This window comes from Papaver somniferum, chromosome 1 (genome assembly GCF_003573695.1).
Source record: "Papaver somniferum cultivar HN1 chromosome 1, ASM357369v1, whole genome shotgun sequence".
NCBI lineage: Eukaryota > Viridiplantae > Streptophyta > Magnoliopsida > Ranunculales > Papaveraceae > Papaver > Papaver somniferum.
This window is the reverse complement of record NC_039358.1, coordinates 205,245,278-205,272,140: the sequence shown is the minus strand read 5'-3', so window position 1 is coordinate 205,272,140 and position 26,863 is coordinate 205,245,278. Positions and strand designations below refer to the sequence as shown.

Genomic DNA, 26,863 nt, shown 5'->3' with positions numbered 1-26,863 from the left:
CCCAGAAGGAAATCAGACGACAGATGGCATTGCCAATCATGCCACAAATGGAAGTCAAATGGGAGATTTTTCAACCAAAATTTGAGAATCCTAATTGTTATTGGTCAAATTATCTTCCACGACTATGTGGGTACCGCAAAATTGTAACCTAACCCTTCTTATATATAAATGCATCCTTGAAAAAAAAAAAAACAATGTATTGTTTTGTACCCGATCTGTTTCTTATTCAACACGAGCCGAGATGAACAGTCAGCTCAGTGAGCTGGAAAAACATTTAAAACTGACTCTTACAGTGTGCACGTGCACAGCCTGCTTGAGAGCTGCTCTCACTCTCCTCTTCCCATCTCTCTGAATCTACAGACGAAGAATTGAAGAACCCTAATTTCCCCAACTTGAGTACCAATTTCACTTCATTCAAAGGTCAGTTGATACTATCAAAGTGTTTTTACTGTAATATTGGATATAATTGCTGTTCTGATTTTGATTTTTTAGGTCAAATTTGTGAATTAGGGTTTCCCTTTGATTCTTTTTGTTGAATTACATTGCTTGTCATATTCTTCTCCTTGCATCTTGTTTACATATACCATATTTAGATAGATCAGAAATTTTTATTACAGACCTTTTCAAGGACTCACTGATTGAAGCAGCAGCAGTACTAGTTTGCCAATTGTGAAATCAAGTGACAAAACTGAACTTTTTTTTTTTTTTTTGCATAGATCATCATAAAATAAGGAAACAGAGAATTAAACAATCAAAGCCCGATGGTATAAACTGTAAACTGAATTTCTCAGTTGTCTAGTGTTGCAAAGTTTAAGAACCCCTGTTAGGTGTTATTGCAATGTATACTTATTGTCAGTGGGTTCTTTTTCTTCGAGCTACTTGGTACCTTTGCCGCTAGTCGAATGTAATGCTATATGCTTATCTAGACATTGGTAGCTTGCTAGACTGTATTATATGAATAACCTTATTACGAATATTATTTGAAATTGGTTGGGGTCATTTGTTGTTTGAGTGGAACTAGAGGGTCATACGAACTCTATACTATTTTGGATCTTCTGTTTATTATCCTTCCAACTGAAGTTGGTTTACTTATGTGCAGCTTATAACGGAGACAAATAGGGTAGTTAAAGTATTGAATGGGTGCTGTGGCAGGCCAATGCCTGCCATCTCTTGGTCGCGTCAAACTTACGGATCTCATAGCCTCGGAAGGTCTTCCTTCTGATACATACAAAATTTCGGTTTCGACATTGTCCCAGTCTTTAACTCAGTTTTCTGCAGTAATACTTCAACTCCCAGCTAGTGATGGAGCCCTTCTAAGATCTGGTTTGGAATCTGCTCACTTGTACTTCCATCAAAAAGCTTCGTATCCCAATGCACATATGGTACATAACCATGACTCCCGAGACTGGTGCAGGACATCTGGTTACTATGCAGAACCTCAGCTGTGCCAAGAAACATATGATTTCAGACCAGGTCTCACACCAACAGAGCCTAACAACAACACAATGGAATACCCTCCGGCTGGTTTGCCAGATATGTTTCCATTGCTTGCAAGAGTTGCTAGAGATGTTTTGGATGCCATTACCTTTTCATTGAACTTGCGTAGCTCTGCATTCAACGGCATACTCGATAATGTTCCACTGAGAAATAGGGAAATTTCATCATCGGTGTTATCTGTTTGCTGTCACTCAAGCAGGCAAGCATTTCAAGGACAACAACATGGTTTGACAACTCAAGATGATGGTCAGTTGGTAATGTTTTCTGATCATGAGCATCAGGTCGATAAAGGTTTAATAACTCTTGTTAAGTCAGATAAACCAGGTTTACATATAAGGGACTTTCATGGCAATTGGATGCTTGTGGACGCAGATCTTGGTCCTCATGAAGCCATAGTCTACCCTGGACTCGCGCTGTACTATGCCACTGCCGGGTATGTCACTCCTGCGACCCACCGAATAGATACAGGTAGCCTGCATGGCTATGGACGCTGTTCTCTAGCTTTCAAGCTCATGCCTAAATCCATGGCAAGTCTAAGTGGTTCGGAGATGAGTGCAGCAGGTCACGGAATTGAAGCTCAGTTTCAGCTTCCAATACTTGTGGATGACTTCATGCAGAGAACGCACCCAGTTGACCAACTTCATAACAGGCAAAGCTTCCAAAATTACAATTTTCCAGCTGCTCAAGATGGTAATGTCAGCATGTTGATAAATTTATTTCATTTAATCATTTTTATTGAAAATAGCATTTATTAGACAGTCCAATTGAGACGACCATTACAAGGTTATGGGTCACTTATGGACAGATTTTATTTTGAACATGGCAGGGCAGTGCCATTGATGCAAGATGTAATTATTCTTCTGACCTGGTTTTCTTGAAGTTTGATTATTTTGTTTCTACCACTTTTATACCTTAGTAAGTAGCGTTTAATAACAGGTCATTGGATCGATGCCATGCTGGTACAGGATCTCTGAAGTCGTTGGTGAAGAGGAGGAAGCCAAATACAAGGTGTAAACCACTGCCACCGTCAAAGAGGTTGCGTCTTGAAGCTCAAAGAGTCCTCAAAGAACGAGTTCAGGAAATAGCAGACAAGAAGGGCATTAAGCTGAGGTTTTGCAGCTTGAAGGACTGCGAAAGTCACATACAGAGCCTAGATAGCCCTTGTGGAAGCATAAGGATGGAGATCGGATGGCCGCCTGGTGTTCCATTTGTTCATCCCCACGATTTACCAAATAAGGCAAAGCTTGGTTTCCTTGAAGCGTATGAACCTGGTTGGACGGCTTCCCAGGATGTAGAGTCGAGTCTAATCGAAACCGGACAGGCCAGTCAATACCCATCTAATTGTAATGCTCCTACCCAGTACTCTTAAATTTCTTTTATGCACTACTGCTTTATATAAAATTTAGATATGAACTTCTTTGATGGTTAAGAGACTCAATTTCGTTACTTACTGTTCCTTTTTCTTCCACAGGTAAAAGTTTGTTTGCTTTCAAGTCTTTCGAAGTCAATTGGATATAGTTATATCCAGTACTAATAGAAGCTGCACTTGTATTCATAATTTGCAGGAATATATTGGATCACCTCGACTTTTGTTATTTTGGATCAGCCAGAGTACTTGACATTTAACTTATAGTGGTGGGATTGTAAATAGAAGCCGCATTCACAGAGTAATAAACTGGAGTTCTTCCATTACCATGATTGTATACGGTATGTCTCAGATGTTTGTTTCATTATCCTTTGAAGAAAAGCAATGTTATATTTTTAGGATAGATCTTACAGAAAGAACTTGAAAGAATGATATATATCATCTTCCTTTTACCAGTTCTTTCTGTTCTTCTACCTGTATCACTTTACGTAAATATCTATGTCCGTGTACCATGTCAAACAATGCAAGATGTGCACAGAACAAACAAAAAATGTTACGCCCTTGTTTGGGCATACTTCACTCTCTAGGTTGTTGTTGTCACTTGTCAGGATTAATTAATATTTACAGGTTTAGTTTATAGATTTAATACATATTAGGCTACAAAACTTGATTCCTTATTAAGATTAATACAAGATTCTCTGCTAATCACAAAGTTTATATCTTGTTTTATTGTGACTGTTAATAAATTCTGTTGCATGAAGATGATCTAAGCATTGATATTATTCTTGAATGAAAGTTTGGAGTTGAGTTTCGACAGGACATTATAGTTGACCCAGAATAGTACTGAAACGCAAAACAAAAAGAATTACAGGGAAAAGTGAAGCCACACGGAGAAAAAAAGCAAAACATGGATGGTTCTTATTGTACAATTGAGATTTTTCTAGATTTTCTCGAAAGATCAACGATGAAATGGTTGATTATTCCAACAGTTGCCAAGCAGAAGCAGTGAGTAAAGATAAATCTTTCCAGCCTAATTTTAGAGACCCAGTTTCTTCATCTTCAACTAGAGTGTAACCTTTCCATGGAAACATGCCCAGTAACAAATTTGCTTGAGCTGCTGGGTTGCCACCGAGTGAAACCGATTTAAAACCGATTCTTCTCAGCTCATCACCCCATCTGTCTACTTTCACTTCTCCTGTTCTCTTTGGTCCACCAACTGCCACAATATTCCTAATTTCAACGCCGAATAATTGTTGTTCCACTTGATGTCTATCGATACTGTCTCCGCTTAATCCATCGCCTAGAGCATCAAACAATGCTGAGTAATAATGTAATGCTTCGACGAATCTACCTAAGAAGTTACCTCCATGACTTAAATCTTGTTCGACGATCGTGATCAGTTTGGGCCTCAAGATTTTGAGCAAGCTTAATGTACCTAGATCGGAACCGGTCACGTCGTATAAACAGTGGTGCATCCAGTGTACTATTGTCGTTTCACCACCTTGTCTTGGACTGAGTCGACTGAGATCGGTTATGTTACCAACTTTACCTTCCAATGGATTAAACTCAAATGGTAAACCGAGTGAACTCGCGAAATCAGAGAGCCGTTTCCCTGTTGCTTGTAGCATCAACATTGATGAACCAATCCCTGTAATTCTCATTGATCTGATCTTCTTTTTTGATCTTGATGCTAAGATATGAAACAACCCTGGCCATTGAAGTCCTTGCATTATATCAAGATCAATAATATGAATCCTGTCTTCACCCTCTAGTGCTTGAAAAATTGCTTGATTTGCAGTGAAATGAGAGAATTTGATCAATGGAGAAATCGAATTATACGATTGAAGCGCGTTACAAATCTTCTGGCTCTGATTCAAATTCAGAGTCTTGTCAGAATCAAGTGGTGAATACGTACCTATACAACAACTTATGATTCTTGATTGTAATGCTTGACCAAAATATGATGCAACTCTTTCAGGTGAAGTGCCAAATGGTGATGATAGTTGAGAAATCTCTGGTAATAAATCACTTGCTTCATCAAGATTATCCATTGAAATTGATTCTGCACACTTTAGTAACAACCCCAGTAATCTTAGTCCACTTGATTCATCATCATCACTCTGATTATCAGTAACCATCATCCTCCCCTGTTCTTCAAAATTCTGTTTCTTCCTTGGTGGGTTTTGATCATCTGATTGGTCAGAGCTGTTATTGAAAATTGACAATTCATCATCATTCTGATTCATTCTTTTGTGGGTTTTCACTGAATTTGCTGCTGCTGCATATTCTGATGATGATTGGTGATAAAGAAAATTACTACTACAACTCTGAATCATAATAGTAATCAATAATTGTACTCCTTTATGATTTTGATTATGATAGATCAAAATCTTGTAATAAAGACAAAACAAGTTTTGTTAGGATAGAATTTTGCAGGTTATAAGTAAGGAAAATTGGTGGTTTCTGTTTGTTCATGTTGGGGTTTTTTGCCGTTATCATTGTGTTCTTTTTCTGTTTAATTTGTCGTTAAAAGGTAACAGTTTTTCTGCCGACCGTCATTTGTTAATTAATTAATTCATTAGTCTTTGGTTACTTCATTAATCAAGGAATAGAAGAAGTATGATTAGTTTATTCTTTGGATTACTTGGCGGTTGGACTGAGATTAACAGGCTTAATCATATCGTTTTCTTTGATTTTATTGATGATTACCAAAGGGATTAATAGGTCCAATTTATCTACACATGTGTCGTGTTTTGGATGGTCTTACAGGAGATTCATTACAAATTTAAAGTATCCTCGGCCATATGACCGGTTAAGTAGTTAACAGATAATCATGCATCATAAAAATTCATATCTGGTTCCATAATTCTTAAAATAAGATGAGAAAATGAGATTGAATTATCACGTACACATCGGTAAATTTGCACAAAATCACACTCTTACGGCTTGTGCATCTTTGGGGTATTGGATCACATTAACGGTGTAAGAAATTGGAATGGCATTACCTTACTGTTAGCGCGGTTGAAGTGTATTTGAAATCCAAAAACTATCCCGGGCCTTGCTAAAATTTCATCAATGAGAGATCTATATGACCTCAAATTCAATGGTCCTTAGTCTACTGATTGGGTGGCCACCTCCCCATAAATCTCTTGGTGAGGTCAAGTGCAATAAGACGTCACTAGGCAATAATTGCAAACTCCGCCCTACACTCACATGTCATACCAATGGAAAATGCTTGTGAAACTTGCTCCGGCTGATGTTAACATCTACAATTATGAGCAGTTATGATCAAATAAGTGGACTTCTTTCCAGTTTTAAGAGTGTTTAGATGCATTCATAAAGTAATTCGTTTAGTGAATTAAGTTGAAAAGTCAGAAATTAGACTAGGAAGGAATTTTAAAATGACTGAAAACAAAAATTGCATATTTTTGTTTGAGAAGCAAATTTTTTAGCTTCCGACTTCTGAAAACTGCTTCTAATTCCGCTCAAACATGCTATTATAATATGTTTGGACACCAAAAGCAGAAATCAGAAGCAAAATATTTTTGCTTTACAAAAGTTAATATTTTTGACTTCTAGAAGTCATTCGAAAATTGTGCACCCAAACTAATTTCTGACTTTTCTATTTCTAGAAGTCAAAAAATAAGTTCCAGAGTGTAGATGGTGAAATTTGGATAAGGGCAACAGTGTCATTTCAAGACCATAGACAAAAATCAACTCTCACGGAAGAGATTAAGCCCTTGGTCCTCAGGGCATCTATAGCCACGATTTCTAGTATACGTCCCCGCGAGACACTGTTGGTCGTGATGGCGTGATTCCTAGCGCACATCCTCGACGAGAAACTGCTGGTCACGTAGGCTCTGTAGATGCATAAAAACATTCCCGACGGACTTATGACCCAGAGCGGAGACATACATGTCTCATGTAAGCACGAATCACCCTATTTGAGATCAAGGACTGATTCCTAGCACATCATTGCGAGATACATTGGTCATGTCTACTCTAGGATATGTCTCGACTTACCGAGGCTTATGAATAATTCCTAGTACATCCTCGCGAGATACACTGGTTATTCTGAATCTGCGCCCTTTCGACAGACTCCTAGAACATCTTTTCGAGATACACTGGTCTTGTCGGCCCCATTATATGGACACAATTGATTCCTAGAACATCTCTGCAAGATACGTTGGTCAAAGACAAGTAAGCCAAAGTCTCGCAGAGACGTTAATCGGACGCACAAAGTCTTTTCTCTCTCTTTAGGACGAGTCCCTACTGACCACAAAGATATTCGGATCTGTTAATAAAATCTCGGAGAGATTCACATCTCTTCGCAAAATCTCGGAGAGATTTACATCTCTCCTCAAAATCCTGGAGAGACTCAAATCTCGGAGAGATTCACATCTCTCCTCAAAATCCCGAAGAGATTCACATCTCTCCACAAAATCTCAAAGAGATTCACATCTCTTCCACAAAATCTCAAAGAGATTCACATCTCTTTTCAAAACCCCGGAGAGATTCACATCTCTCCAGAAAATCTCAAAGAGATTTAAATCTCTCGGGAAATCTCAAACATGGCCGAATATTCCCCATTATAGGCACACGCCTTACCTAGGGCTCAAGCCTATTTATCAGCCTCTTAAACACACTCACGGCTAGAAAATTGAGCCTGAACTATATATGTCTATTCAAAAACGTGGATAAGCTCTCTTGAGCTCCGTATGCTCAATAAAGGGACCCACAAGCAATAATACGGTCTCCACATGACGTATGTGACTGGTCATGAAGGGAGGGATCTCATCCTCAGCTCCTCTCACACTCTGCACACGAATTCTGAGGCATCCCATAACTTTTCATGTGACTCATCCTAGTCAATATTCTTGCAAATTAGAGAATATATCTCTATCTTGGCTAACTCGACTAAAGAGAATATTTATCTTTCAACACATCACCACAAAGGCTGATTCAGCTTCACACAAATGGGGGGATAACAATTAGGGTTTTGGTCTGGCGGTCTATGGCACATGTGAGAAATACCCGGCTTATTTCTCACTGCAGAACAGAGTAAAGGCGGTGGAATAATGAGATAAACTTAACCTAGTTTATCTTTATTTATTCCTGAAGAGAATGGAGAATTGCTCCGCACGGCACTGAAAGTAAGGAACTTCACCGACCCTGAGATTAGAGAATTCAGCTATAAATAGGTCATCAATTTCTCCAAGCTACGATCATCTTTCTCATAACCTCTCAGAGCAATTCTTCTTCAAACCCTGGAATTTTTTGATCTCTCTCTTCGTCTGCTTCCCTTCGTAAGGCCATCCCTAAACCTCTTATATGTGACTGAAGCAGCCTTTGAACGGCCATTGTGCGTGGTTTAGGCATAGATTGTTCGTGCTCAACCTCCCGTAACTCACTTTCAGAAACCCTAGAATCCCACTTCTAACATCTCTCAGATTTTAAGTAACTACACAGAGTTACATCCAGGCGAGCTATATAATAGCGCGTTTGGATACTAAAAACAGAAGTGCTTCTGACTTCACAAGAAGAGAGTAAAGGCGGTTTAGGAGCAAAACTAATGGCGCTAACGTAATTCCATCAAGAAGTAGAAGTCAGAAGCAAAACTATTTTGCTTCACAAAAAGATGACTTTTCTGCTTCTAGAAGTTATTTTGAAAAATTATTGCCAAACTGATTTCTGATTTTTCAACTTCCAGAAATCGAACTTTTTACCAGTCCCGTCGCACTAGTCGGTTAAAAAGTCAGAAATTAGGTTGGAGATCAAGTTTAAAAATGACTTAAAATAAAAATACAATATTTTTTTGGGAAGCAAAATTTTAACTTCAGACTTCTGAAAACTGCTTTTACTTCGATTCAAACAGGCTGTTAGACATTCGAACTTCTTACCAGTCCCGTGGTCAGGTGCACTATGACCACATTGACCAGGCAAAGATGGCACCAAATCTTGTCTTGCACTTCTCATCCTGAACCGGTTCTCTAAAGAACCCAAACATTTCTATTCCCCCCAAAAAAAAACCTAATGGCGCTAACGTAATTCCATCAAACTCTGGGCCTAATACAAAAACTTTCATCGGATATATCAACCCTCTAGGGTTTCATAATCTCTTCTTCTTCCCATAGAGATAAAAACACAGTTTCTTCGTATCAAACCAGAGTGCGGCGGAGGCAAGAGGCGGAGCAAAAATGGTGAAGTTTCTGAAACCAAACAAGGCTGTAATCGTCTTACAAGGTCGATTCGCTGGTCGTAAAGCAGTGATTGTGAAGCAATTCGATGAAGGAACTCGTGAGCGTCCTTATGGTCACTGTTTGGTAGCTGGAATCATGAAATACCCAAAGAAAGTCATCCGTAAAGATTCAGCAAAGAAGACAGCAAAGAAATCGAGAGTGAAAGCTTTCATCAAGGTTGTGAATTACAATCACATCATGCCAACTCGTTACAATCTTGATGTGGATCTTAAAGATGTTGTTACAGCTGATGCGTTGACATCCAGAGATAAGAAGGTTACTGCTGCTAAGGAGACTAAGAAGAGGTTGGAGGAAAGGTTCAAGACTGGTAAAAACAGGTGGTTCTTCACTAAACTCAGGTTTTAAGCATCTCTTTTCATTTTGGGAGGTAGTGTCAAGGTATTATCAAGCGGCTTTAACAGTGTTCACAGGAATTATATGTTCTTATTTTCCAAGTACATTTAGGTTTTTAAAACAGTATTTTGATTGAGAAGTTGTATATTTCTCATGGATGGAATTTTTGTCTATGGATTAATGGGTTGCTTAAATTGAATCTTAGTTTTGGTATCTTATTGTCTCTTGATTTTCTTAATTTTGGTTACATTCTTAATTTTGGTTACATTTTGGTATTTTCATAGTTATACTTAGATTCTGGTAATATAGAGATTTTCATTTTGTAATTGTGTTGTTGCAGCTTGCTTAATGATGGTTTTTATGATATGTTGAAATGTTAGGTAGTGATTTGAATGACTAGGGTTTTGTGATTTGATGTGTAAAAATGCTGTTTTAGGTATGATTAGTTGTAGTGGCTGTTTTTAGGTTTAATTTTTCTGAAATTATGTGTATATGAGAGGTTTAGACTTTAAAATTCAGATAATTGAGGGTTCAGGGCACTGAAGACACTTACTCTATACTGCTTAACACTATGACTAGTGGTGGTAAGATAATCAGGAAACCTGCCGTTATGTTATTTTCTTCTTATATATGGGCATCAAGAATGATTGGTATACTTGAAATAACATTTGAGCTTTTTTCTTAATTTGGTACATATGTTGCGTCTTGTCTGTTTTTGTTTTTTGAGATTTGCATTTATTGGGTTGATTGAGTGTGAGGGCTTTATCCTTTCTCTTGTATATACCAATGATGCACACATTGAAAACCAGTTGATTTTTCAATTGGTAGCGGCCAGACAACCGTAGGGATGTGGTATCCACAGATAACGGGTTTAATTCAGTCCCGATTTGTCTACTAACTCCATCTTACATATACAGTGCATTTCATCAACTCTAGTATGTTTTCATTGTTATTCTGTTTTGATTAATTGAGAGCTTTTAGCTTATCAGTAAAGGAGAATGATAAGTTGTGTTGATGGCCAAGACATGGAGATAACTGAAATCTGAGCCACATTTGGAACTGTACTAGTATATTGTGGTTATTAAATGGCTCATTTCAGCCGCCTCTAGGTCATGGACATTGCCACAGATTCAACCTTTTTTTTATTCATATATCTTTTGAATTGAAGCTGTTGATATATTATTTCTCTGTTTAAAATCACATGCCTTTTGTAATTTAAGTATCTGCTAGCCTTATTACTATGCTAAAGTAGTGATTCTACACTGACCGTGGGAATTCCCGAGGGAATTCCTGTGTGAGATTCCAAGGGATTTGAAGTGGCCCAACTCCCTCTCTCACACGGGATTTTCCACGGGATTTCCCACGGTAAATTAATCATTTCTGATGCTAAAAATTCATAGAACAACACTTGCCTGTATAAAAAATAGTAAAAGTCTTCGTTGTTAAATTTTAAGTTTTCACATGTACATTAGTCTTTATTTAGTAAGGTCTCCTGTACAATTTTGTATTTCTGACCTGATTTCCTTGTGCAAATTCTCTTTAATGGGTGCCTTAAACTTGTATCTGCTGATCATTATTTTTACTATGCTGGTTGGTAGTTTTTGGATAACTGATATTGATGTCTTTCTCTTAATTTGGTGCTAAATGGCGTCTGTTCTTGTTTTTTCACAATTGTATTTATTGGGTTACTCGAGTGTGAAGGCTTTAACCTTCGTCTAGAATCAATTGGTAGCGGCCAGAAAACTGTAGGGATGTGGTACTCACTGATAACGAGTTTAATTCAATTCCAATTTGTCTAAGAACTCTTGTCTCACATATATAGTGCCTTTCATCCAACATTTAGTTTGTTTTCGTTGTTATTTTATTTTGATTAGGGGAATGCTTTTAGCTTATCAGTATTGGTGCTGGTATGTGCGTGTTGCATGTGGTTTCAAGTCAAGGAACATGGTATAATTATCGGATCGGATTTTGAAGGGGATTGATAAATTTTAAGGGTGGCCTTGAAATGGATACGACTAAAATAGGCCATCTTGACTCGTATTACACTGTGGTTCTGGAATGGGTCATTTTAGCCATATCTATTTCATTATCAACTTTTTTTTCTTCACGTCCCCTGGCACATTAGATACAGTGAAACTGGTGATATACTTTTTTGTCTAGGATGCCTGTTTGCTTTGTTACTATTTGAAAGTTTACTGTGCCTGTGCAAAAATAGGAAGGAAAAAAGTTTGTGTTGTTTTGACTCATGTACTGTAGTCTTTATTTCATAAGGTCTATGCAATTTGAAAGAGCTACCTGTACTCGTAACTATTGGTTAACATAGATTCTAGTAATGTTGAGGTTTTTGTTTCTAATTGTGCTGTTGTAGCCTGCTTAATATTGAGGTTCCTATGATATGTTGAAATGATATGTTGAAATGTGTGATTAGCATGACTGGAGTTTTGTGATTTGATTTATGTAAATGAAATTCAACCTGTTTTATTCATATTTCTTGTGCATTGAAACTGTTAATTTATTTCTCTGTTCAAATCACATGTCTTTTTGTTGTAATCTAGGAGATCTGCTAGCCTTTTTACTATGCTTAAAGGGTGATGCTAGACTGGCCGTGGGAATTCCCGAGAAATATTCCGTGTGAGGATCCAAGGGTGGTTGCATTCAAATGGTAAAGATTTGAAGTGGCCCCACACCGTATCTCACACGGGGTATTTTCACGGGAATACCCACGGTAAGTTGATCATTTCTAATGCAAAAAATTCACAGAAAAACACTTACCTGTGCAAAAAAGTCTTTGTTGTTCAATTTTAAGTTTTCTTCTGTACGATTTTGGATTAGTAGCTCTGTGTCTGTGACTTGTATGTCTGACTTGATTTCCCTATGCAAATTCCCTTTTACGCGCCTTAAACTTAGATTACCAGTTTCTCTTAATTTGGTGATAAATGGTGTCTGTTGTTGTTTTTCACAATTGCATTTATTTGGTTACTTGAGTGTGCTGGCTTTAACTTTTCTCTAGCGTAAATCAATTGGTAGCGGCCAGACAACTATAGGGATGTGGTTCTCGCAGATAACGAGTTTAATACAGTTCCAATTTGTCTACTAAGTCTACTAACGACATCTCACATATATAGTGCATTTCATCAGTATTGGTGCTGGTATGTGTGTGTTGCATGTGGTTTCAAGTTAAGGAACATGGTATTGTTACCGGATTATGAAAGGAAATGATGAATTCTGTGGGTGTCTTTGAAATGGATACGATTAAGGTAAGCCATTTGGAGTCACATTAGTGTTATATTATGGTTCTTTAATGGGACATTTTAGCCGTATCTACTCTATGGGCTCTTCCATATATTATCAACAATTTTCTTCATGTCTCTTTGCACGTCTCTTTGCATGTTTGAAATAGTGATACTAGTGATTTACTTGTCTAAGATATCCTTTTGCCCTACTATGCCGAAACTGTTACTGAAATGCAGTTGCCTGTGCAAAAAATATGAAAAGTGTTCATGTTTTGTTTTAAGTTTTCTCATGTACAGTAGTCTTGGTCATTGTTTGATAAGTTCTCCGTCTCACTGTACAATTTTAGATAATTGGATAAGTAGCACTATGACATACAGTAGTAGTAGTAGTAGGGTGATCTTTGGAACATGACCTTATGTTCGGCTTGTATTCCGACTTGGTTTCCTTATGCAAATTCCCTTTAATGAGCCTGTTGCTAATATCCTCTGCACATTTGTTTTCTAGGCTAGTTGGTGGCTGTTAAGGTACTGTCATATTTCTTTGCTTGTTTGTGTTAAATTGAGAAACGGAGCTGCCTGGTGTGTTTGAGATATATTAGGTTAAAAGAGCGACGGGCTATGCTTGTTATCTCATTCTGACTAATCAGTAGCTGTTAATTGCTTATGTATAACTTTGATTGGGCTACTAGATTGTTGAGTGTTGACATTGTTTCTAGCGGATGCCCATTATGCAAAATGAGAATGATTTAGACTTGGTAGGTCAAGTAGGTTGAATGAGTCAGCTGTGTATAACTTTGATTTTTGTTGAGTCTGTACGAGTATGGTCTGAGTTAACATAGATTGTTGGGAGAGTGTACAGTAGCGGCTAAATTCAGTTCTTGCTGTTGCTGAGGACTGGCTCTCTGCAGTGCCAACAATTTTGGTGACTTAATCTGCAGACATAGCATTATGATTAATAGGTTTCACACTATGTATTCTCAAATTATTAGACTGCTGTTATATTGTAGTTGTTAGGGTTAGATGTGTTGGAGAGCCTCGTTTTGGACATTTTGAATTCACTTTATTTGGTACATATCTGATCCATGCAAACTTTTTTTAAAATGAGTTGATGTGGTGGCCTGCGCCTGTGGGATTGTGAGTTGGTAGAAACTTCATTTTTCAGTCCAAAGCTGAACATTTTAGAAGGTTATGTAATTGTGAATGGATGGAATAGTCCTGCATTTCTCAACCCGAGTGTTGTATTTTTCTGATCAATGAAATTCTTTTTTCCTAACCAAAAAAAGATGAAAAGAAATACAGTAGAATGAGTAGTTTATAAATTTGACCTTTGATTCTGTACTGCAAGTTGTATAAGATCTTGATAGTCATATCATGTACTAGGAGTGGTAAAGAACTATCAAACGCGCACGGCATGAACTAGGAGGTTGATGAAATTCTTTTTCCTGACCAGAAAAAGAAAGAAAAAGGAGAAAGGAAGTGGTTTATCTTTATACATTTGAGTCCAGTCTGAACTGTAAGTTGGATATGCTAATGGGTATTGATATCATGTACCGGAAGTGGTTAAGAATTGTCAAACGTGCACAACTACAAAGCTCATTGTTAAGTAATAGAGCAAGGTTCCTGGGAGTTATTTAGAGGAATCTTAGAAATTGTTTTTTTTTCTTCTTCCTTTTTTATAATAAGTTTTAAAAATTGTTTTTGTTTTCTTTGTTTCTTTTGAGCAAGAAGAAGTGAATAGTGATTGCTTATCTTTCTGGTTTTTAGTTTAATCAGACGACCGCATCGAGTCTCATGGGCAAAATCTTCATATGTGATGCAGAGATTTGCACTTGCAGTAACTTTTGCCTTAAGGAGTTGGATCAGACTTGAATTCATACATGTGCACGTAATTAACAAAGTCAGACTAATGAACCCATTGACACTCCAGTGACAGAACTAATCAATGCTTACTTCTAATTAAGAATCCTTGAAAACATAAAACAAATTATATCATCAAGACTAAATTACATTAGATCTACAAAGTCAAGATCTAAATATTTTTCTAATGATCATCAATTGCATATAATTTCTCTTCGTCAGTTCCAGAGTTTCCAGATTGCAAACAATCTCTCCCTCTTTTTCTGACAAAGTTCTCTTCCAGGGGAAGTGGTGTGTGAGTTAAGGGTAACAAAAGCAGTAGGTAGCATTAATCTGTAGAGCCATGGAAAGAAGGGGATTCATGGCCACTGAAGGAGCCCTCGCCAACGAAATTTGTATATCTGTAGAGCAACGTAGTTTTAAGTCCGGCTATTGTTATGAGACAACAGGTAATTTTCAACTCCATTAATCTTTCATGTTCTTTTAATTAAGTTGTACTAGTACTGTAAATTAATGTAGATGTCCATCCAAGAATCCTTAAGTGGCGGTGCACTGATCGACTCTTGGAGTTACTGAGTCAACCCTCCCTGAGCTTGTGCCCATTCCAGATGATGTCCCCAAGTACTCTCCACCCAAATCTGTTTATACTATACTTTTTGGTGGTACTAGATCGGATGAAAGGTACTCTTCCTTTGTTAGGTCACTCATCGCTAAGATCACCAGCTGGAGAAAGTGAAAAAGTTTCTGGTGATCGTGAAATGGCAGAATAAGCTCCAGGTACTAGTAGTTAAGATTCCGGGGAAGGAGCTGGTGGATTAGCTTCCGATTTGGATAAGGTGGAATCAGTTCCGCCTGTTCTAAGCTTCGCGAGTCGGTCTGGTCTACGACGGCTAAAATAAATAGTGGTAGTTAATAGTCCTCGTCATCAAGTCTACAAGCTCTCGTTGGTGACAAATTTATTTTATAGTACTAACATATTGCTTCTACTTAACCACATGGTTCTAGATTTGCATTTCAGGGCGGACTTAACCACGTATCTTAAAAGTTCTCATTACTATGTAAAGTACTAGACACCCTAAGTACTAGACACCCTTGTTCCAGATCAAATTCATCTATTATTGGCATAGAGTCAGATTGTGCCAAGCATCTTTTTCTTATATGTTTCCTTTGTGATCGATGTAAGAAACCATGTCAAATGGTGATTAACTTTTTGAAACTTCATACAGAAGACGGCAGGAACCACGATTTATATCGACCTTTATTAGATGCAGCAATGGAAAATAAGTGGAGATCAGTGGGAGATTTCATAAAAAGTCACCCCGGTTCAGTGGAAGTCCCCATCACAGTTTGTGGAAGGACTGCATTGCATATTGCAGCTGGTGCAGGACACTCAGAATTCGTACTGATACTGGTTAAACTCATGTCCATAGAAGCACTTGAACTGAAAGACAGATACGATGGTAATACAGCTCTCCATCTTGCTGTTATTGCTGGGCTTGATGAAGCTGTTAAAGCAATGGTGCAAAAAGATGAAAACTTAAAATATATATGTAACAAAAAGGGGTTGAATCCGCTACTCAATGCTGCTATTCATGTCAATGTAGAGCATAGAGAGATTTTTAGATACCTAAGCAGTGTTATGAAAGATGAAGATTCAAGTTCCTTTCAAGGTCATTTGGGAGCTCATCTTATATGCAGTATAACTCGTGCTGGTTTATACGGTAATTTTAAGTTTTGTAACTTTACAAGTACATCTTTAGATCATAAATAGGTTATTTTTCAGCAGTTTGTTCTTTGGTTTATTCCGCATATATCCTTTATGCTTAACTTCTTCGAACTTAAAGGCTAAGAACACTATTGTGCACATGAGTATAGTTGAAAAGATAATTGTTCTCAAAGCTTTCTATTTACAGAATTGGCATATACTCTAATCAGTGAACACCCAAGTTTAGCAACTGCTAGAGAGGACGATGGCAAAACTATGCTAGATGTTCTAGCAGAAAAGGGCTCTGCGAGAAGGCTGGCCTCTGCTCAACAATCTGCACTGTATTTCAAATCATCACGTGAGTATATATACCTCTGAAATCATTAAAGGCTCCACCCGACTAATTTTAATTACCTCGATCAGTTATGCTTTCAAATGAATAATATCCTCCACTCTTTTGTAGCTACTCAGCAGTACAAATTTATCGATAAGCCATCTACATTTCTTGAAAAGCTATTGTATCCTGGCCCCAATTGTCGAGGTATGCCTCCTATAATCTTCACAGGGAGCATAAATGATTAAGCCTTTTTTCCCCCTTAAAATTACTGAAGTAAGATGATTGATTTCGTTTGCAGCTCGTCGCAGTGAACATTTGAGATCTTCTGTTATTCTCCCTGAGTTGGTAAATCTCATTTTTGAAGAAATGTCGCGCATGACAAAGGAAGACATGCATCGTTTTTTCTTCAATTCAAATTTCCTACAAACCGCTGCAGAAAATGGTGCACTTGAAATTGTGAAGAAGTGCATTTCAACTTATCCGGATCAGCTTTGGTTTCCTCACAAGGGAAGAAGCATATTTCAACTAGCGGCCGAGAATAGACAAGACAATATTTTTGATTTCTTGTACGATCACATGAACGCAGATGAGAAGATTTTAATTACCCGCGTAGTGGATTCAAATGGCGGTAATATCTTACATATTGCTGCAAAAATTGCGCCTCCTTTTCGACTAAAACGTAGCCCTGTTAAACAAATACAAGGGGAGCTTAAATGGTTTAAGGTACACCTCAATAATTAATTTTACTCTTCATATAAGTCCATATAACATAAGTTGGCATCTACAGAAGTTTTCTAAAATTGAAGTTGTATAAGTTGTATACTTCTGATTGTTTTCTGCGGTTTTTTGTTTGTAAAGAAAGTGGAGAAGAGGGTACCACCTGCATTGAGAAAAGTGAGAAATGATCGAGAAGAAACTCCTCAGGAGGTTTTCACTCGGGAGCACAAAGATTTAGTGAAAAAAGCAGATGCATACATGTTACGGGTAGCGGAATCATGTCTAATTGTGGCGGCTCTTGTAGCTACAGTTGCTTTTGCGGCAGCATTCACAGTACCTGGTGGAAATTTCAGTGACAGTGACCCAAGAAACAAAGGAAAGCCAATATTCCTGGGAAGGAAGTTGTTCCTCTTATTCATGGTGTTAGATGCTATTGCTCTCTTTTCTTCAGCTTACTCAATCCAAGTGTTCTTATCTGCATTTGGCAGGACTCATACGGAAGCAACATTCGAGTCGATAATCCCGATAAGGCTCAAGTACGGTCTCATATCTCTTAGAGTCTCAGTAGTTTGTGTGATGATTGTATTTAGCATAGCGATTTCAATCACACTTGGGAATAAATATGTTTGGGCACCATATCTCATCGGTGTGGTTGCCTGTACTTGTTGCAGTCCTTCTTTTGAATTTGGAAAATTCTAATCATCAATTTTCAATGAAATGATCAAAAGTTTACGTTCATCTCAATGTTTTCGGGTAAACAAGTGCATTTTATTCCATTCCATTCCATATAATTGAAACTAGTAGACACATTTGACTGTAAAAACTAACTAACTTTGCGGCAATCCGTGTTCTGGAGAGAAATGAGTTTCCTTGGCAAATCATACCCGACATTAACATCTTGTAGCTGATGAGCACCTATGGTTGTCAGCTCATCTACTGCTCTTTTGAGCATGAAGCATACAATGTTATTATCAATAGCAACACGCGTCCAAGTAGTCCAACCTTGTACCATATAATCCAAACCACTAAAATGCAAAGTGATGTCAGGAATATATATCAAGTCTCTCAGCCCATAAGTCAGGTAACACAAATCAAAATTTGAGACAAACTCTCTTTTCAGTTTAATCTGCTTCACCAATTCTTCGAGCAGTAGCTCATATGCCTCTCTACGAAGATGTGTGTTCGACGAGCCCGTATCAATCATCACTCCTCCGACGCCCGCTGCTGAAAGTTTGAAGGTTCCTTGTGGGATATTAAGCTTGGTATTGTTGACACTGATTCCTTCCAAACTCACATAATAACGCGCATCAGTTATACCGCCAGTGCCAGACTCCACTATCGGAGTGGTTTCACCGGTGATAATCGCATCTTTTCCGAAGCGTAATAGACTTGTTTGTTTCCGAGCCTTTGGTACAAAGCAATGGGAAAAGAGTTTGACATCTAGTTGTGTGATGAAAGATGCAGGTTCTCTATTTAAACCAAAAATACCTGGTGTTGCAGTAGTACGACCTGCTACGTCTGTGTTATTGTGTCCACAACCAAATGCTAATCCTACCCCGATCCTCCCAGTACGATGACTAGTATCTACAAACCAGAATGCTTCATTTGAGAAAACACCCTGTGACTGCGCACCGTCATAATACGACCGCTGGTAACGGCAAAACTTACCGTCTCTGTCGCACGTCACGTCATTGTCTCCCAGGCATAATGGATCCATGCATTCAATTTTTACGTAGGTAGACGATTTTCGGGGATCGAATATGGGTACTCCTCTTTCCTGGGAGTAGCAGTTGTCGCAGGGTCTGCACTGGATCCACGTTATATCACTAGCCGTGTCCATGGCGGCGTGGGTGTCGACTAGAGGTGTACCTACACCAAAATCTACGGTGTACTCGAGTAATCGGTAAGCAATTGGAGCTCGCACACCATTTGGACGTCTTGTCAAGTGGTTATATCGTTCGATAGATCGCTCTTCTGCGGTCCTCATTCTTTCAGCGTCTGTAAGTTTAGGGTCATAGAATGGCGACTCCGGTGAATCTCGGTGAATTAAACGCGCCGAAAACCCAGCTGGATTCGTGCTAGGTTTATGGTCTGAGAATGAGAATGAAGTAGCAAAGATGAAACATGATGACGACACAAGAATCAGAACCAAGAGAAGAGGTAGTAAAGCAGAAGAGGAGATTGATGATAATGTAGCCATGGCTTTGCTGAAATTGAAATCTAAATTCAGTGGAATGTGGTTTTTATTTTGGTGCAGAAATGAAATGCATATATAGCATTTTCGTTTTCTTGTTAACCAAATTATGAGCATGAAACAAATATTATGCATTAATTTAGTTTTTATTAATTATGATTCGGGTGATTTATTAGCAAATATTAAATAAGAGATCTAAACATATTCTAGGAAAGACTATCGTAATTAATTTACATCAATTATGGTTTATAAAGAGAATAAATGACCAGAAATTAGGAATTGGAAAACCAAAAAATGAAGGGATAAAAGTACAACCGTTGCCACGGTGGGAGGGACGATCGAAGAAGAATTTGAAGATGAGGTTTGTCTGCGACTATTTGCGCCCCATTTCAGAAGAAAATGATATTTTCGCGCCGTTTTAGAAAAGTGATACTTTTCCCGAAACGGAATGTGAAAGTATCGTTCTTTTTGAAACGGAACGATCCATAAACCAAAATATGGTTGCATAGTGTGTTATGCATCCTTTTTGGTGGTTTGCATAATGATTATGCATTCAATTTTCGAGAATTAAGCCTAAAGTGAAAGTATCACTTTTCTTGAAACGAAGGGGGCACATCGTTTTATTAGTTGCAATGAATGATTAGTTGATGCATAAACCAAAAGGTGATCATATGTAGAAAACAAAAATAAATTAAAAGGTAACTTGATAACACACATACATGTACATACATATACACATATATATATATATAATATAATATAATATCTCAGTCGCAGGGATAGAGTATTAAATATATTATCTTTGTTAAATCTTGTCCTGGAACGTGTTGGTATTTATCTCTGTTATATATATGACAAAGGAAACTCAAATACAATGTTGTGTGTTAACATTAATCCCACTTTCCTCAGTATTGTCAGCTTCATATTTGCTTGATGAAAAGACTGATGCAATCCATCTCCCCCATCCTGATTCCCATTAACATGGCCTGGAGAATTATCACCATCTGACGAAGACACATGGGGACTCCCTTCACTTGGACTTGCAGCAGTGTGACTACCATCAGTTGATGGAGAACCTTGTGAATTGAGCAAAGCCCTCGGCCAGGTAGCTGCAATTGACCTAGGAGTGGTACTTGCAGACCTAGTACTTGCCGACCTAGTACTTGCAGACCTAATACTTGCAGACCGAGATCGACTGCTACTTGGAATAGGAAGTCTCGGCATAGTTTCCTAAAATAAAATAAATTTGAAAAATTAATTACAATATACTTGTTGGATTCTAAATCATGTTGTAATCACTAATACAATCAATTACTTATTAAATTTCAGTAACTAACTTAACAACAAACACATAAATCAAATTATAAAACCTAATCACATGCTTGTACATAAAAAATATCCCAATCAGAAATCATTCAAGTCATAAATCCACATGCTTATAAAACCCTAAACATGATTCTTTTCAGCAACAAAAATAAAATAAAAATAGAACATAACCCACAAGCCGAATCAACAACAAAACTTAACTAACCCTAACATACGATCCACATACTAGATTGAAACTCATAAACTAAAGAGCTATCATCCAAATCAAATAAAATCAGATATACTTGATGATTTGGTAATCAAACAAGTAAAGCTCTAGAGATTTACCTGAAATCAACAGACAAAACAATAATCGTTAAAACCCATGAACAAAATCAACCGGTAAAAAAAAAGAAAATAAAGCGTAAATCCAAAACCATAACTGTACCGGTTCTTGATGATTTTTCTAATCAAACAACTAAAACTCTTGAGATTTACCTGAAATCAATAAACAAAACAATAATCATTAAAACCCCATGAAGATAATCGATCAGTAAAAGAAAGAGAAAATAAAACTTAAGTCCAAAACCCTAACTGTACCTGTTCGTGATGATTTTTCTAATCAAACAACTAAAGCTCTTGAGATTTACCTGAAACCAACAAACAAAACAATAATGATTAAAACCCCATGAAGAAAATCAAGTAAAAGAAAAAGATAAGAAATAGAGAACTTAAATAAAAAACCCTAACTGCACATGCACCTGATGATTTTGCTAATTAAGAGATGTAAAAGGTAAATCTTAGTGATGTTTAGCTTAGTTGGTTCTCAATAGTAGAGTTCAGTGAGAGGGGGGAGTGGTCTGGTTATGGAGAGAGAGAGAGAGAGAGAGAGTTTCTCTGTAAATGAACTGAAGGAGAGAGAGGGGAGGTGAATGAGATATATATAACATCGTTGATAAAGAGGTGGAAAAGGGGGGAACCGAGTTATATTTCCCACCAACACTGATTCAACTAAGTCTAGCGGTCGTTGTATGAGTTGATGACTGGGGAATATAACCGGTGTTAAAAAACTTGTAGAATGACCGTTTTTAACGCTCTACTCTGTGCTCTGATTTTTTTTTATATCTATGACCGGTCCACGGTCCATTGACTGCCATTAAGGGTCACGTATGTGGGTCTGGAAAAGCCCATTCTCCACTAGTGATAGGTGCGGTTGCATGTACTTGTGGCAGTCCTTCTTTTGAATTTGGAAAATTCTAATCATCAATTCTCAATGAAATGATCAAAAGTTTATGTTCATCTCAATGTTTTCGGGTTAAGTCAGATAGGGATGTTTTTGAGTAAAGAATTGCATTTTATTCGATGTATATAATCGAAACTAGTACAAACATTTCGTAATAAAAAAACTAATTAATATTGGGTGCAATCCCTGTTTTGTAGAGAAATCACTTTGTTACTCAAATCATATCCGACATTAACATTTTGTAGATGTTGAGACCCTATGATTGTTAGAGCACGTGTTGTTCGCTTGAACTTTAGGCATACAATGGAGTTATATCAATCAAAAATAACAGGTGACCAAGCATTCCAACCATATAGAGTATGATTCAAACCACTAAAATGGCAATTTATCTTTGGAATACTATTAAGTTGTTCCATCGTAACTAGGTAATACTAGTCATACTTGGAGAGATTCTGCCTTTTCAGCTGTATCATCTGTTTCCTCAATTCCGCAAGCAAGAGATCATATGCATATGCAACAAGAGCTGTGTTGGTCTAACCGGTATCAATAATCACTCCTCTGTAACCCGATTATGTAGTTCTTGTTGGGTTTCACGCCCTTATGGCCCAATAGTCGGTGACCCTTATCAAATAAGGGGGAGCTAACTAGGAGCTGCTTAGTTAGGTTAAGTTAGAAAAGGAAATAGGTTGTGATATATAAACCTCTTGTTTGTGAGAACAAGTGTGTAGCAAGCCGTGACATAAAACAGAGAAAGGGGTTTTGGTGCCGCGAAGAAATCAAGAAGAAAAGAGAAAAGAAGTGCAGCCGCCATTAGGGATTTGTGGTGAAGATTTTGTGAGATTGAAGAAGAAGGGTGTTCTAGCGAAGAATCGGTTTGGTTGGTGAAGATTTATCCACCGCATCCTACATATCTTCAAAGGGTTTCTAGGGTTTGTTCAAATCCTAGTAGTAGTAAGTTTCTCGTCTTCTTTGTTTTGTTATTGGTTGAATTTACCTAAGTATTTGGTAAGGAATTTGTTTATCCATCGTTAGCGGTGTTAGCGGTGAGTAAGTAGAGAAAGAGGACATTGTTATCCAAGTGCTATATGCACCTTGAAGTTTTGTGGAACCCAATTTTGGAGATATCGTTGTATCCCATTATTTGATATAGTGGAAGTTTGCCCTTAATCATTGATGTTATGTGATTGGTTTTATTTTCGTCGTATCGCGTATTATTGCTTGTGTAGCTTCCATATTGTGCATAGCGTCCCGGATCGGTAATTCCCCCAACAAGTGATATCAGAGCTACGTTGGTCGGGATAACCGTGGGAAATATGGAAAGTAGCACTAGTACTAGAATGATTAGTTTGACCGGAGAGAATTACGTGATATGGAAGGCGAAGATGGAAGACTTATTATATGGCAAAGATATCTATGCTCTTATAGAGAAGAAATGAGTAAAGCCTGACAAGACTGATGAAGATGTGTGGCGTCTTGCTAACCGTAAAGTTGTTGGTTTTATTCGACAATGGATTGATGATTCTATTTTCCATCATGTGGCTAGTGAGACACTAGCATATTCTTTATGGAAAAAGTTGGAAGAGATATATGGCCATCAATCTCCTTGCACAAAATCTCTTCAATTTGCAAAGCTTGGAAAGTTAAAATACAAGGACGGAAGTTCAATGACGCAACATTTAAATAACATGAAGGGCATCATGAATCATCTCACATCTATGGATTTGAGTATTCCCGATGAAATGCAAGCTTATCTGTTGCTAAATACTTTACCAGAGAGTTGGGAGGCATTGAGGATGTCTCTAAGTGTTAGAGCATGGCTCGGTTGAACCCACCAAGCGTTGGTATGTCAAGTTTGGTTGTCATATTTTAGTGAATCAAAAATCATGTTAAGAGTCGCTTGATTATGTACTAGAGTCAACTTCGTATAGGTTAGATTGAAAGTATTAGGATGTGAGACATTACAAGTATTGCGAAGTCTTGAAGATGTGAAGAAGCAAGGAGCTACAACGACAACAATCATCCTTCCACTTGAGGTTAGTGATATTTGACTTGAACTGTTTCATTCCCTAACGTATCTTTCAAGTCATGCATATTTGAACTCTAGATAGACATATTATTAAGGAATACAATACGAGGTTTATTGCTTAACCATCAAACTTTGTAGATAAGACATCGCCATAATCATTTGAATGCTATTGTGATTATGTATGGGTATGAGGTGAGGATTTCATCATAGGGAACAATGTTTACATGTGTTCTAAGGAAGTAAGTTCATAAAATTGTTTGTGAACCGAAAAGGAAATTTCCAGGTGTTATTGGTTTTGTTATTCATTGCATATCTTATGAACAACCAATATGCGTGATTTAGTATAACCGCTCACGACTTGTTTGTGTTCTTGGTAAAACTATTCACAAAGGCTTGACTTATGTATTGATATGACTTTTATTAGTGAAACCGATGTTAAGTAATCACCTGAGATGGTATGATCGAGTTTGTGATTTGTTGAACCGAATCTGGGTAAACGAGAACCGATCCTATGAAGAGGTAGACATAAATAGACATAGATGTTTTCGTAACTCCTGGATCATGAGTCAACAAAGTGGTAGCATCTTCAACATTTGAGTATTCATACTCTTGCATAACGTTAACTGAATCGGACATTAGCTTCAATTCTTATAGGTTGGATTGCACCAAACACAGATTGTTAGATTTTTTCGTGTTTGCCTGCTCTGATACCAATTGAAAAGGCGAGGGTACCCAAATATACCTCAAGCTAAAACTTTTCCTACCTATAAGTCCTTTATCCGAAAGTGATTGTCTATGGACTGAGTCGAGACAATACAACTAATCGGTTCACACTTCGTGTGATCGTCTATGGATACGAGATCAAGACAATACAACAAAGAAGTATGTTTACTTGATACAAAGGTTCAGACTTGACCAAACACAATAGGATTGCTTATCAAGTAAATAAGAATTAACGTTTGTGAGATTTACTTTAATTATAATAAAACAATTATAATACGGAAATATAAAGTAAATGACACAACAAGATTTTGTTAACGAGGAAACCTCAAATACAGAAAAACCCCGGGACCTAGTCTAGAATTGAATACTCTCAGGATTAAGTCGCTACACAAAATTACACCTAACTTCGTATAGTTGAGACCAAGCCTCCAACTTATAAATAAGCCACGTAGTCTAGAACTAAACCTATAGTTCACCTAGTTCCGTCTGTAATCCCACACCTCCAACTTATAAATAAGCCACATACTTGGAACAATTCCTTTGGTTCGTATTCCAAACAGTAAAGGAACAAAAAATCTGTTTGGTATCAACTCTATTCAACCAAGTGATATGAGTCGGACAAAGTCTCTTCCGTTTATCTTAACATAAACTCCTTCGTCAGGTCCTTAGATCTATCTTATGTTCAATTACCGAAGTAATCGTTAAGATTAAGCCAACAACATTCTTAATCAAAAGAATTGTGTTGATGCCGATCAACTCAATTAATCAATCCAATCTACCACAAGGATAAACCGATTATTAATTGGATCCTCTTTTACCGAAACAAGTATTGTGCACACCAAAGATTATAAACCAAAGTCAGATCTTCAATATCTTATTTGTCTTTAAATCTTATTAAATCTTAAATAAAAACCTACACACAATCACTTGAATCTCTTGTGGTCAATCACACACAGAACAAAGTCTGTTAACAATGGATTATCACAAGATCATCTTTAGAACTCACAACAGTCTAAAGATCCATGTCGAAACTCTGAACTAGTTTGAGTGAATCTTATATCAGAAGAGAAGATTCTCAAGAATAAAAAAACTAGGTGCAATCAAATTTCAACCACCGTTAGTCAATCAAATCAATCGAAAACAAAAGATAAACCGCAATTATCTAGTTTCCCACCAACGGTACACGCTAGAGATTCTCAATCCCAAAGAAGGCTTTAAACTGAGCGGACGTAAGATATTTTGCCTAATTAGGTTACTCTCCTCTCTGAATAGGCGGCTACACCAGTAACAAAAACAAAAACAAAAGAGGAAGTCTGTTGTTACGAAGGATTAGTTTGCTAGAAAGGAAAACTTCAAGTATTTATAGACAAGGAAGTTTGGACACCAAGGAATTTCCAAAACCGAAAATATTCTCAAGATATTCATTAAAGCACAAATTCAGTTTCCATAATTCCTGGAAATGCTCTGTCCAAAATAATGATCGAAATCTGTCGGAAATTCTAATTAATAAATGCACATTACTAATTCTGAAATTTCCCTACAAAATGAAATTAATAACCTTAATTAAAAGATTCTTAACTTACTTATGTTTCGATCCTGGGATTCTCTTCCTTTAGCTGTTAAGGAATATCTTTGGACATTCTCTTCATTGCTTACCTAAATCAATATATATGGAGATGTTTTTCCAAAAGTTTACAAACAGAAACTTGGAGACAAACAAATAAAGAATTAACCGTATGAAATGAATGGCATGTCAAGAAATTTCTTGATTCAACATAAATATTCTTAAAATCGAAAACATCTTTTGTTATTTACTAATATGCCAAAATTCAAAAATAAACATGTGCCAGAACGAAAATAGTTTCACTAAGGAGGCCTCTAATGTATTTTCTTGATGTTTACGTTCTTTTGAATTTGGAAAATTCTACTCAATTTCAATGAATAATAGTAAGTTTTCGTTCATCTCAATATTTTCGTGTTAAACCGATCGGGATGTTTTTCAGTGATATGATTTTAATTGTTGTAGAAAAAGTGGTAATAAGATTCGTTCAACTCAGATTGTGTAAA

General features: G+C 37.2%; 5 protein-coding genes and 1 pseudogene across 8 annotated transcripts; 4 read left to right on the top strand and 2 right to left on the bottom strand.

The window, feature by feature from the left end:
• The first annotated feature begins 290 nt into the window (after window positions 1–290).
• Window positions 291–3,544, top strand: LOC113313408. Of its 2 annotated transcripts, XM_026562183.1 has the most exons (5): window positions 291–420; window positions 1,100–1,743; window positions 1,870–2,187; window positions 2,463–2,840; window positions 3,063–3,544. In XM_026562183.1, coding segments are annotated over exons 2-5 (1,305 nt in total). In that variant the 5' UTR covers window positions 291–420; window positions 1,100–1,136; the 3' UTR covers window positions 3,065–3,544. The 2 variants fall into 2 exon arrangements, with proteins under 2 accessions (XP_026417968.1, XP_026417961.1); XM_026562176.1 differs by having other exon boundaries at window positions 1,100–2,187.
• A 167-nt stretch (window positions 3,545–3,711) lies between these two features.
• On the bottom strand, window positions 3,712–5,367 carry LOC113313420 (scarecrow-like protein 23). Its single transcript, XM_026562190.1, has one exon. The coding sequence runs from the start codon at window positions 5,197–5,199 to the stop codon at window positions 3,841–3,843; it is 1,359 nt and encodes a 452-aa protein (XP_026417975.1). The 5' UTR covers window positions 5,200–5,367; the 3' UTR covers window positions 3,712–3,840.
• Window positions 5,368–8,985: 3,618 nt separating this feature from the next.
• Window positions 8,986–9,679, top strand: LOC113313401 (60S ribosomal protein L27-like). The gene has a single exon (XM_026562163.1). The coding sequence runs from the start codon at window positions 9,061–9,063 to the stop codon at window positions 9,466–9,468; it is 408 nt and encodes a 135-aa protein (XP_026417948.1). The 5' UTR covers window positions 8,986–9,060; the 3' UTR covers window positions 9,469–9,679.
• Window positions 9,680–10,185: 506 nt separating this feature from the next.
• Window positions 10,186–10,369, top strand: LOC113342523 (annotated as a pseudogene).
• A 1,732-nt stretch (window positions 10,370–12,101) lies between these two features.
• Window positions 12,102–18,043, top strand: LOC113313365 (protein ACCELERATED CELL DEATH 6-like). Of its 3 annotated transcripts, XM_026562134.1 has the most exons (7): window positions 12,104–12,713; window positions 14,830–14,995; window positions 15,773–16,267; window positions 16,460–16,609; window positions 16,715–16,792; window positions 16,887–17,311; window positions 17,447–18,043. In XM_026562134.1, the coding sequence occupies exons 2-7, from the start codon at window positions 14,890–14,892 to the stop codon at window positions 18,002–18,004; spliced, it is 1,812 nt and encodes a 603-aa protein (XP_026417919.1). In that variant the 5' UTR covers window positions 12,104–12,713; window positions 14,830–14,889; the 3' UTR covers window positions 18,005–18,043. The 3 variants fall into 3 exon arrangements, with proteins under 3 accessions (XP_026417927.1, XP_026417919.1, XP_026417913.1); XM_026562142.1 differs by having other exon boundaries at window positions 12,102–14,995; window positions 15,776–16,267; XM_026562128.1 differs by having other exon boundaries at window positions 12,104–14,995.
• Window position 18,044: 1 nt separating this feature from the next.
• On the bottom strand, window positions 18,045–19,529 carry LOC113313389 (aspartic proteinase CDR1-like). The gene has a single exon (XM_026562153.1). The coding sequence runs from the start codon at window positions 19,503–19,505 to the stop codon at window positions 18,129–18,131; it is 1,377 nt and encodes a 458-aa protein (XP_026417938.1). The 5' UTR covers window positions 19,506–19,529; the 3' UTR covers window positions 18,045–18,128.
• Between the last annotated feature and the right edge of the window lie 7,334 nt (window positions 19,530–26,863).